The sequence below is a fragment of the Corylus avellana genome, chromosome 3, assembly GCF_965113065.1.
Source record: "Corylus avellana chromosome 3, dhCorAvel1.hap1.2, whole genome shotgun sequence".
In the NCBI taxonomy this organism is placed as follows: Eukaryota; Viridiplantae; Streptophyta; class Magnoliopsida; order Fagales; family Betulaceae; genus Corylus; species Corylus avellana.
In genome coordinates, this window is record NC_142492.1 from 30,068,961 (window position 1) to 30,081,616 (window position 12,656).

The 12,656-nt window shown below is 36.3% G+C and overlaps 1 protein-coding gene across 2 annotated transcripts in view; it reads right to left on the bottom strand.

Annotated features, from left to right (window-relative positions):
- Nucleotides 1-1,273: 1,273 nt before the first annotated feature.
- The window catches only part of SPK1 (guanyl-nucleotide exchange factor), a 32,996-nt gene continuing 21,613 nt past the window's right edge, over nt 1,274-12,656 (bottom strand). The window contains exons 19-30 of one of the 2 annotated variants that reach the window (XM_088514224.1): nt 12,064-12,257; nt 10,858-10,988; nt 9,376-9,451; nt 9,057-9,167; nt 6,446-6,628; nt 5,709-5,846; nt 5,309-5,482; nt 4,834-5,181; nt 4,431-4,763; nt 3,591-3,776; nt 1,897-2,871; nt 1,274-1,687 (exon numbers count right to left, since the gene is read on the bottom strand). In XM_088514224.1, the coding sequence (XP_088370350.1) occupies nt 1,433-1,687; nt 1,897-2,871; nt 3,591-3,776; nt 4,431-4,763; nt 4,834-5,181; nt 5,309-5,482; nt 5,709-5,846; nt 6,446-6,628; nt 9,057-9,167; nt 9,376-9,451; nt 10,858-10,988; nt 12,064-12,257 (3,104 nt within the window). In that variant the 3' untranslated portion in view covers nt 1,274-1,432. Of the gene's footprint in view, nt 1,688-1,896; nt 2,872-3,590; nt 3,777-4,430; nt 4,764-4,833; nt 5,182-5,308; nt 5,483-5,702; nt 5,847-6,445; nt 6,629-9,056; nt 9,168-9,375; nt 9,452-10,857; nt 10,989-12,063; nt 12,258-12,656 lie in introns of both variants that reach the window. The other variant, XM_088514223.1, reaches the window with a different exon arrangement.

Consider the following 12,656-nt stretch of genomic DNA (forward strand, 5'->3'; position numbering starts at 1 on the left):
CAAAAAAAAAAAACCAAGTCTCATTTTTTTTTTCTTCCTTTTTTCAGTTTTTTTAACTTCTTTTTTTTTTTCCCTTTTTTTTGAATTTATAAGCTATTTTTGTCTTATTGAAAAAAGTTTATGATATTTTTGTCTTTTTCTAACTTTACAGGGATATTAATATTTTTTTTGTAATTTAGGGGACATTAACACAATCAATATTTTGTGTGGAAGATCGACAATGAGTTTATAATTTAAATTTTGAAGAATGTTATTTTTCCCTTAAAAAAAGGGATTTGGCTTGTTGTAAACAAAAACCGCATAAAATAAGGTAGTTTTCTTCATGGTTAGATTTTATTTCACTCTCTCTCGAGTTTTCTAATTAGAACCAAACTTTTAGCAATCATATTGTGAATCTTGATGAGAAATGAATTTCCCATCCCCATGCAATTCAAGTCGAAAACATTATAACAACTATTTATTTTTGAGTTGCTCGTTTGGGAATAAGAGCATCTTGTAGGCCTTGTCTGGACGGCCCAGTTTCTGTTTTTGTTTTGGATTTTTTTAAAAACCCAAATGAATTCCAGTTTGGCCCGTTTAATCCAAAACCCAAAGAGAATGCGGATTGGCATTTGTTTCCCAAAAAATATCCCGCGTGGCCTACCAGCATCCAAAACCCAATGCTAGAAATCATTGGGTCTGATTTCAATGGACAGCCCAACGACATTCTGAGACCCATGTGCATTAAATGCACTCATCAGACCCATGATACTGAGGAATTGAATGCATTCATCAGACCAGATTCTTATGCGTATAATTCGCATTGGTTCCTTTTTCTTTTTTTTTTTCCTAACATGTCCACACAAAAAAAAAAAAAAAAAAAGAAATTCAAATTAATAACTTCCGGTTCATGAGACATAATCCACAACTGATTAAGCTACCCATTAGGGACAAGGTGCGCATTCTTGTTTGTGCATAGAAAGTCGTCCCATTGGGTTTAATGTTTTTAAAATATCGGAGTGTGCCTATCATTGTTCACACTAAAAGGAAAATCTAAAGACCGGCTATTCTGCTTCAAAAAAAAAAAAAAAAACTCATAATAGTCAAACTCGCTTTTGACTAAGGTAATATCTAATTGGGATGCACATATTGCTATATTTTATGCACTTAAAAACTTCTTTAGGCTTTCTGTCTTGGTTTACTCAATCCTTCAAATTCAGATTTTGGCAAGAAATACGCCTGCAATATTACTAGCCCATTGTAAATGAGTTTTTTTGTGACAAAAACAAAGAGAGAAGAAAACCAGTGAACTTTTCGGTTTCCTAAACATCACCTGCTTGAAAGCTAGTATACACATATGAACAGAAAAATATTTGCACATCAACAACGTTAAAAAAGAAAAGAAATAATATGAACAAAATGAGGCGGCAACAAACAAATACTGCTACAAGATTCAGAGCTCAGAGAGAATGGCAGGAATGTAGTGAGATAACTCTGCAGTGAGGGACTGAAATCCATTCACAAGCTGTGTGTGGAAATCCTGATCCTCCTCTCCAATCAGTCTAAAGTGCACCCGAATGGCGCGCTTGCAAACAGCCATGAATTCAAGGAGCGCAGCGATGAGTTGCTGCAGTTCCTGTGAACGCAGTCTTGTAGCAGGTTCACCAGACAGGAAGGCTGTGCACACACTTAGGACTCCACTGTTCACCTGCACATATGCGGTTGGCCATGAGACAAGAGAAAATGATAAGCAATGCCAAACGTAAGTTCGATTACGGGGCATCTCAAGAAAAAGGGGCAAAAAAAAAAGACAACTCAGGGAAAATATTAGTGACTGAGATCTGAAGTCATCAATATACATTGCAAAAACTGGTAATATGGAAAGCAGATATAAGAAACAAAATCAGCACAACTCACTTGAACAGCAACACTGCCTTGAAGAATTCTCTGTAGACTCTGGAGACGTGGAAGTTGATCCCCATCAGAACTGCGAGGCTCTTCAAGCTCATTTCTTAGTGCAGCTGTCCGGGTTTCAATCATTCCAATTGCATTCTCTACTGGGGAGAACTCAAGAGATTCAGATTTAATTACTACGAGCCTATTCACGAGCGCAGGGAAGGAGCCCTCAGTCTGAAGCACAGTCCGCCTCTTCCATTGGTCTTCCAATCCGCCTTGGTTCTTGCCATTCTTCGTAAAGGGGGTATCAAACAAAAAGCGGTCAAAGACACGTGCACGGACACTGCCGGTAGAAAGAGAAAAGATCCTCTCCCTTCTGCTTCCCAAGTCCTCATCTTCCATTACTGGATCAACAGCAGTTATCTGAAGGTAGCAGACTCCGGTCTGTAACTCATCTGCCTTCACTTGTCTAGAATCTGGAATAATGTGTAAAGTGTGATTGCCATCCATTCTAGACTCATATATATGACTAAGTTTCTCCATTATGTCACCTAGCCGTACATCACGGGGCTCTCGGTATACATACTCCTTTCTGTCAAGCTTCCCAAATCTATCACCATAGAATCCTACGCGATAGTATGTGGCATCAGTGAAAGGAATTGGGCTTGATTCCTGCTCAAGGATTGATTCATAGATATTAGTGAGTAATGTGTGACATTTAGCCAGCTGTCCATACGCCCTCCTGCTTTTATAAACAGGAATTACAAGTTCCAGAATGCTGGCACAGAAATGATAGAGCTCAGCTTGAGAGAAAAGCTTATTAGCAAGCTGCAGGTACTTCACTGCAGAGTCAACTGTGAGTTTTGAAGCACCATATCCCTCTACCTCGGCTGCAGATGCCTCAGACGTGATCTCACTGCTCACCATTGGGCAAATTTTCCGAAGAGCAGTCACATGATCCTTGCTCCAAACACCATCATTTCTAGCTACAAGGGCCTACAGTAATTTTAATTAGGTATATCAGCAAAAAGCAGATAATAAGTCAGCACCACTCTTCAAATTATCCAGTCAACACTCCAGTTCTGCACTCCACAAGGAGAAACAAAAAGAGCCAAAAGAAAACCGCACAAAACCACATCAGATTGCAAGTGTCTCAAAGAGAACAGTAGCATAAATTTCAAAGACCCATACAAAGCGGATAGTACTCACCATGGGTTCTTACCCAAGAAATTGCACCTCATAGCACAGAATGGCCATTATTGGGAAATAAAGTACCAAATAACCACCACAGGAGCCAGTAGCTTAGAATTTTGCATAATTACTTAAAAATTTGTCTGTAAGAAGTTTCTAGTTTCAACCCACCTAAAACCACTAAGATTATAAAATTAGCTAACTTGAAAACCAATAATATCCTAACCAAATTGTCCTAAATCGCCCAGGTGGCAGCCTATGCATATTAAGTCCTCCACCATTTTAAGTATGACAACTTAGGTACGCCATTTAGTAGAGTTTGTTCAACTACACTGTTCAAAGCAAACAGCAGAGGCATGGGATATATTCCCTTCCATCTGGTTGCAAAGTACTGAATATGATAACTTCTCTCCACAAGAATGTGATAGAATAGTGGAAGCTCTTGAATTCACAAACATTACATTTCAATTTTAAATATTTTGCTACAAAAGGTTCAATACCAAGCACCAATAACAGTGTGTTACCTGCATTACAACACCAGCAACAGCCACGGCACACTGGGCAGCTTCAGCCCAAGACTGCATTTCCTGATGAGCATCACACAAATGTAGCAACCACATTATGTGAAGATCTGGGACAGGTGCAAATGCCATTGCAAGTTTGTAGAAACTTTCTGCAGCTGCATATCTATCCATAGTCATTACAGAGGCCTGTGAAAAATAATGCAGAAGGTATTATCTTGTCAGAACAACAGAACTTATTTATACCGACAAACGTAAGACAAGTGATGAACACATTTAGAGTTGGATGAATTTATTCAATCCCCTTTGGCGAAGAATATGCAAACTTGTATTTACAAATCAGTGGCAATGCAAAGAGAATGTAAACTTGTATGTAAAAACATACAAGAATATGCAAACTTGTATGTAAATGTATATTTTTAAAGTTCTTAGTACTTTCTACGAAGTGCATGTCTCTTTGAGTGACCGACTTTTGATGTGTATAGGTAACTATCAACTTTGACGCAAATAGACATCACTCTTCCATACACAAATATAGAATCTATAGATAAAATGACCACACTACATAAAGTTATTTAAGGAAAGCAGCTCTGTAATAGTTGGCTCCCACCATGAACTAGAAGCAATGCCATATCTCCACACACAAAGTGTCAGCTACAAGAAAAGTAACATATAAAACGGAAATGAAAGAAAGATACACATCTTGGGAGGTGAGGTATCAACCCTTTGCCCAGTCTCGTGTACCATCATCATCCCACTGGAGCCAAGTGTACTGTGTTAACTCAATAATTAATCTCACTACTCTCAAACTCAAACTGAGCGCAAATATTGCCGAGAACTTACTAACAGTGCATGCTCCAGGCTGGAATCAAGGGCCAGGAGAAGACCATCGGAGAGATATTTGACATTTGACCAAGACCACTTGTTCTCTGTCAATTTTTCTGGAATTGTCAACAGAGCACTCTCAGGAAGTCCACACTCCCTCAATAGGTTGGGGCTTTTAGATTCATCTGCCATTTCCTCCAAAGATTTTCTAAGACGCCGTGCTTCACCACTCTCTTCTAGTGTTCCATCAGCCTTCATCTGAGTCACTTGCACTTCAGACATCAGCTCTGATAATGTGATAATCAACATGACCCTTAACCTTGCTGTTTGCATGAAGTAATAGAAGGAACTCTGCAAAAAATAAAGAACATAATTTGAGTTACGAACAAGAGCAGGAATCTATGAACTTCACAGAGCATACCTTCATAAGTATCTGCAGCCCAATTACAGCCCTTCTCCTGATGCTTTCATTTCGGAAAACTGCAAGTCGAAGTAAATGGAAAGTTACTTGCTTTAAGAAACGATCGTTCTCCCTTGCCATTAGAGTTATTCCATGAAGATCAAATACACCGTTGAAGACAGGGAACAAAGCTTTCCAGAAAGCCAGAGGTTGATTTCGAGAGAAGAAGCTCATAAATATAGCTGTGATGCAATCAAGTTTTCCATAGTCAGTAGAGATGCTATGGGATGCTGCCATGACGGAAAATTTCTCTGTTATTTCCAAAACCTGAAGACTGACAGCAGCACTTAAGTTTTCTTCCCAAAGCTCCTGAAGAGAATGTGAAATTATCAGTTGTCTAAAATAACTACAATATATATAAAACAGAACATTAGTAATTTCTTGGAGCAGTTGGAGCACTCAAACAGATGATTGATTTTTCAATGCGAAACTCTACCAATTTTTGTCTCAATATCGGGTGCAAAGATTCCCTAAGTGCTTGTGCAGAAGCTCCAATCCTAGAAGACTGTGCCTGAGCCAGAGCTTCTCTCAAGGAATATGGCTGGGTAGGGGAGCTTAATTGGGAGTTCACTCTCTGCCACAAATAACCGTTGTCAGGTGTTCCCTGTGGCTGCATTAAAGAGGTTCAAGGTGCATAAGGATACGGAGAATATGTGGTATATCATAAATATCAGCAATTTGAACAAAGATGCGTCTGAGGGATGAAGGTAACATTCAATGCACATAAAGCCAACATCACAATCAAGGAGTGAATAACACAAAGCAAATAGTAGACAAAACACAGAAAATATAGATTTTCAGAACTTAAAGCAACAGAAATATCAACTAACTCTGACTTCTTGTCTTGATGCCTCAGACAGATAGTTGTTAACTGCAGGAGAAAGTCTTTCAGAGTACTTGGGGGAAGCAGGTCCATCCCCAACAGGGCTACGAGAACTAGAGCCCATAAGCATGCCATCAGCGGGTTTTCTATGCTGTAAAAGAACATAATAAAAAATTAGTTTTACGGCTGATGTAATAAGAGCATGAGCTATAATGACAAAACATAAAAATACATACAAAAGGAAAATTTAGTAAGGCATTAAACAAAAACATATATCAACTAACGGAAAGAAATCCTTAGAAATATTCTGTTCAGGTATCATGGAAGAGACAACAAAGTACGTAATTTCAGAAAGCTGATCACAGGGAGGAGACATTTAGCAATAAGGAATGCAAAATACCTAGTCTTGAAAGGAAATGCTATGTGGGCTTACCTGACCCCCAAATGAACTAATGAAACACTAATACCCCCCTAAATTCATTAAAAAAAAAATTATTTACATTGGAAAAAAGCTTTAAAGCTACTACCACATTTTACTGGAACCAAACATACCATCAACAGCAGAATTCTACACTTAATAAAACAACAAATAATATAAACTCGCAAAATAATATAATTAATTATAGATTACGAAAATGATAGCTTATGAACTTAACCATGCCGTTGCCTCAACAAGAAGTAAAATTAACTGACTAACAAAATAAAATCACATGATCTGAAAGGAAGTGAATTTTTAAACAGAATAGCAACCTCAAAAAGAACTAAGCCTTCCTCCATAAGTTTGAAAAATAATCTAGTCCGAGCGATGCTTTGCTGCCATGCTTTGACAAGTGATTCATCATCAAGATTGCGCACAATTTGCAAAATAACAATTAAAACTTCACGCTTTTCAACAGCATTTAGGTTGTAAAAGACAGGCATTTCATCTAGGATCTGCATAGACAAAAGAATCACTAATTATGAAAACTGAACAGGAAGAATCATGATCCAAAGTTGATAACACGAATGATAAAAAACAGAACCACCTCAATCACCCTATGAAATCTAACGATATAAATTATAAAATAATTGTTGGATGGTTTCGACAACTTGTATTTGACAGTCGCATAAAAAAAATGATACAATTCTACATTTTCGATATTAGAACGGTCTATTTGTTGGAAGAACAGGTTATTATCCATACATAGCTAGAGATCTAGCAGACCTGTTTAGCTAATCAAGAAATTTTGTACCCATTGCAAAGTTGCAGGGAGTTAAACTGGGGCAATTCACAGAATTATAAACCTTTGCATGAATTTATCTCTACTGGCATTGCAGCATAGAAATGTTGCACTTTATTTTATTTGCAGAGTTTCATAAGCTTGGAGAATTATCTTCACAGCTTATATTTTTTTCATTCTAGGAAGGAGCCTATATGCTTGCTGGTAACGTTCCTGTACCCTAAAAACTCTGGACAGACACTATTGCATCTTCAGATGTGAGGATCATGCTTTGAAAGAGTTGTTCACAGATTTTTATTTAATAGCAGAGGGTAAAAATGTTTATATGCACTCGTGTTTGGGGCCTATTAGATGATACGAGCTTTCTATGATTGGGAGTTATTCCATATTAGATTTATTATATTCTAGGGCTCCGCTGAGCAAAGGACCTGATCATGTGAGATAGAGTTAAAACAGATTAGGGAAGATTTTAACAACAGCCAATCACACTAAAAGAGATACTATTCACGTAGATTGCTGTTGTACGTGCAAGTGCAGTAGTGAAGCTGTACACCAAGTATGGAGTTATCGTGTAGTGGTGAAACTAGGAAGCATTTGTGGATTTGTGTAGTGGCTGAATCTATTGAACATATGTTGATTCATTGTGCAGTGGTGTGCAAGCTGAGATTGCAAGTCTTCTGTGTCAGTCCAACAGTATGCCCAAGAAGGTGATTGATGTGCTCTTTGGGCGGCAAGGTTGGCTAGGAAAGTATGAGAGTTTTCACATTTGGAATGCTACCCCCCTTTTGCTTAATGGAGAGAATTTCAAGGGAAGGAGATTGTTAAACTACCATTTATTCTAAAAGCTAAAGCTTATAAGAAGAGAAAAATTTCATCATTTAATTAATACTTCAACTCTCCCTCACGTGTGGGCTCAAACTCTCTTTAGGTAAGACCCAGGCCCAACACAGGTGATCTTTAATTTAAATGGAATGAATTGACGGAGTGAAGGTTTATTAAACTCATGATCTTTAGCTCTGATACCATGTTGTAGTTTGCATGAACGATTTAGACACAAAAAGGTGAATGCACATTACTATCTCCTTCCGTAGTCTACCATACATCTTATTATATAAAGTTTGAGAAATATCACAAAGACTAAAATACCCCCAAACCCTAATGACTCACAAACCCTAATAACTCTTCTAACGGAGATAATTGAACATTTGGTGCTGAGAAATTATCTATTACTAAGTTGAAATCATCATGCTTAAGATTTTTTTGAGTGGTCTTGTGCATTTGGTATCAATTCTATGATTTCTTTCGTAAATTTTACTGCTTCCTTTATTGTTACAGGAATACCAGCTTGGATAATTCAATAGTCCCTAACACTGTATCTGTACATTACCTAGTTCCCACTTCTCTAGTTTTTACTTAGGGTTGTTCCATAAATGCAAATTTTGCAGTCTCACTTCCTTCTCTTTCTTCTCAAGAAATTCTCCACTTGAAAGAGAGCATTGAGAACAAACATTCATCTTTTCCCATCCTAATTCATTCAAATAGTTAAATATAGTTTTGTTAGACTTAAAAGCAAGATGGATGAAATATGAAAGCAGATTTCTGAATGGACCAAAGCTAAGTTCTTCCTCAGACTCAGGCATTCAGTCTTCACCCACCCACAGGACTTGAATCCCACGACCATAACAAATACCTTTTTCTTATTGGGGGTGGAGGTGCCATTTAGGCCAACGGCCATTGGCTCCAATCTTCACCTATCAAAGTTATTTTTATCTATTCCTCAACCCTTATAGTTCCACCGTTAAAAATCAATTCGCTCAATCTACTCAGTTTACTGCTCACCATTAAACTATCTCATTCAGTAACACTTCTCACAAAACTATTATGATAAAACTGCAAAGCTCAATAAACTATCTCATTCAGCAACTCTTCTAGCTTTGATAAAGAGCTCTGCATGTTTACAATTTCCACGAAGGCAAAAGTATACAGAAAGGACGCTTAATATTCCTAGCTAGTATACAACTACAGCTGCAAAATTTACACACACAACTTAAGGTAATGCAAAACTTAATGACTTTTGTCAGCAGAGGTTCAATAGAATTAAAAAATAAACTACTTCAGAAAATTAATTTAACAATATGCACCTGTCCAATAAGTGGAAGATATAGCTGGGCAATATATAGCTTATCTTCAGGCTTTTGGTATCGAGCATCAAACTCATGCTTGCACAAAAGGACTACTAAGATTCTAGCCGCCTACACACATGGGAGAGCGTCATATAACAGAATGAAAATGATGTATTACATATCTTTTACAATAGTATGCACTACGTAGCTGAATATAAATAACAGTCACATTATGCAAGTAAAAATGGATAAAACGGACATCCACCCTCTCAAAAGAATGAAAAGAAAATATTAATTGAAATCAAGGTCAGTGCCAATAATCTGAACTAACACTTACCTTTGCCCGCAGAGATAAATCGTCATGATCCCAAGTAAGGAAAACCTCCTGTATCAAGACAGATGAAAGATAGTTCCTACAACATGGACATCCTTTTAAGTCAAGTACACATCACATACCACGTTCACTTGAAGTAGATGATCCAAACAGATTTTAAATCTTGAAAGAAATAAATATTAGAAGATAAAAGATAAGGAAGAATACAAAATATAAATAAAAAGTTAGTGATTACATCCATTTTTTTTATGGAGACGTGTTACGCATCCATTTCTTGCCTATTTTTTGCAAATCTACCATTGAATCTGTGGGACCTAGATGTGGTCTCATATATTCAATGGTGGATTTGCCCATCTGTAAAAGATAAAAAGCAAACATTTCTCTTTTTTATGTACAGTCAGCAACCACGTAATATCTAAAACACATTGTAAGCACAAATTAGCCCAAATTAGAATAATTACGATTCTTCAAACAATAATCAGCATACTGCAAGGCAATACAATGCAAGATTCCTGTGTTTTTAACCTTCACTGAAAGGATAGTTGGAATATAAATATTTTTTATTAATTTTCAACATCTATGATAACCATAGCAAGATCTTGAAAATAATTAACATTACAATTTTTTAGTTCTTGTTTCAGTACAAACTACAATAATGCTTTACCCCCTCCAACCTATTCTACAAGTCCTTCGTACTCTTTTGAGATATCCCCAAATGAGTTCATTTTGTTCTAAAAATAGTATGCACCATTCTACAGATTTCCCCTATTACCGTTATTTTTTGAAATCAATACAGATCGTCCATATGGAAAAGAATAAAGAAAATAGTAATTTGGTAAAGTAGTAACTTTATCTTGCATGTGTAAGAATCAAATGGTTTGTCCTCTTCTATACAAGTATGACAGTAAGCAAATAAATAATCCCAACTTGTGACTACATGAGTTTTTGCATTTGGCTTACCCAAAAACAGAACACACTTGAACAACAAAGAGATATATTCCCATGCTGATAATTTGATTAACGAAATGAAAAATAGATAAAACCATAAAGTTAACTCAATACAGCAATGTCCCTGTTGCAATACTAAAATATCAAGTTTGTTAAATATTGGAGCTTATTATTGTTACAAATATGCATATAATTGTTATTTCCTAAAGTTTCTGTCCTCTAGTTTGATAGCATCCAAAAGCTCCAATAAATAGTCGCATGATATGCTTTAGAGACTTTGAAAGATAGCAGCAAGTAAATTTTCACAGATCAACTACCATGAGGAATATCAGCAATTGCAATATCACATTTTTGTTTAATATTATAAGACAGAAATTAGATCATCTGGAACAGAAAACAGTATACCAAATAAAATTATATCAAATAAACAAGTTCACATATAGAAATTTGTGCTACTTAGAGACACTAAATTCATTCTAAGGTCCACAGTAATCTAAATAAAAGTGATTAAATACCAAAACAAGTTACATAAATCACCTATCTGAAGGGTCTCTCCCAGGCATTTCAACAAAAAGGTCCTGATCACATATAATCTGCAAAAATGTAAGCTTGCAGTCATGGAGCACCGTTTGACACACCCCAGAAAACTTGTCCAGGTACAAGGACACCTGCAGCAGATGGAAGACAACGTAAAGACGATATGATCACAGAAAAAGGGCAACAACCATGAACAGAAACAACAAAGTCCACTGCTTCTGGGCCAAATAGCCCATTGCTCGAGTAAGGCTGCACAAACCCATTCTGCATTACTAAGGTAGGTTTCTCTATATATTTTTTTTTTCTTTTTTAAATAACTCAAAGGCCTTCATGATTTTTCTTATTTCATATGTATAGTTGTTGGTCTTCAACACACCTTCGTAGCTCATAAGAAAATGAAATACAATAAAAAAAAATTAAAAACAAAAAACAAGAAACAAAAAACAAAACTTGGTAAGGCAGATCTCAAACATTTCAATAAAAATCCCAAAAGCTAAGATTCAGGAAGATAAGTACCTTCATGACTACATTCCATTTCTTAATAAAGCAAAAGCCTTGTATAGAACCAATTTGGCAATTCAAACACAAATTTAATTCAGCAATCCAACTGAAACCACAGTGCTGTAAAAATGGAGGTGAAACAATCACCAGCAAAAGGCATCCTTTTGCAGTGTAAGAAAAACCTACATTAGAGTTTCACAAATAATGTGGCACCGCAAGAGTAATACAGGGAACTTATCTCAGAACTTCAAACTTGCCAGCTGGTTGGTCTGTGCATAAGGTCTAGTGGAGGTGTACATTTGAAAGTTCTTCAGAAATTCACAACTGTCTTAATTCCATGAACTTTCAGAGGACATCTTATTAGTGTGGATCCAGTTACATTATTTGATAAGTTTGTGACTTCTTCTCCTCAAAATATAGGACGTGGTGGATGAGCTGGCATTACTTAAATTCCTTGGAAATATACACTTTTACCAGATTTTAAGTGATGAAAACTACTATTGAATGTTCTTTAATGTAACACTAAGTCTATCCACAAAAAGGGTTCTCAGAATATAACACAACAGATTCAACACTACTGGCCTATGTTAGATTAAGCCTGACTGACTGTAGAATCCTTACAAATGCATATATGCAACAAAGCAACAGAATTCTTACAAATGCATATATGCAACAATAAAGATTAAAATTAACCAGAATGCATACCAATTCAAAAACTTGACGAGGTTCAATGATGGACAACAGATCATAACACAAGAAGGCCAAACTGCTATTCAAACGTTTTGCCAAGCTCAACCCCTTCTTACATCGCTCATGCACTTCAGTTAGAAGGCAATCATACAACTGCATTATACATCGAAAAACAGCTTCTTTCAATTGCATTGGTGGGATGTCTTCATCTGTAGCACAAGTAAAATTATAATTATGAAAAAATTTCTCATTCAAAAATTTAATCCAGACTATAAAGCTGATTCAAAAATATGGTATCATGATTTAATGGCACCAACATAACCATTTGACAGAAATTTACCTAAAACAATATGAACAGCTATGTAGGTTTCTTTCCTTAACATAATAGTAGCTCCATAAAGTGTCCATCGATTGTCAAACATGGAAATATTTATTACAAGATTTATTGGCATGCATTACAACTTTCAATGAATGTCTTTTTTTTCGATAAGTAATGCAAATTATATTAAAATCAGCATAAGGCATCCTGGTGTACACACGCAGTATACAAAAGAAAGGCACAACAAAACACTGACCCAACCCAAACAAGAGCATCATAGAACATCAAA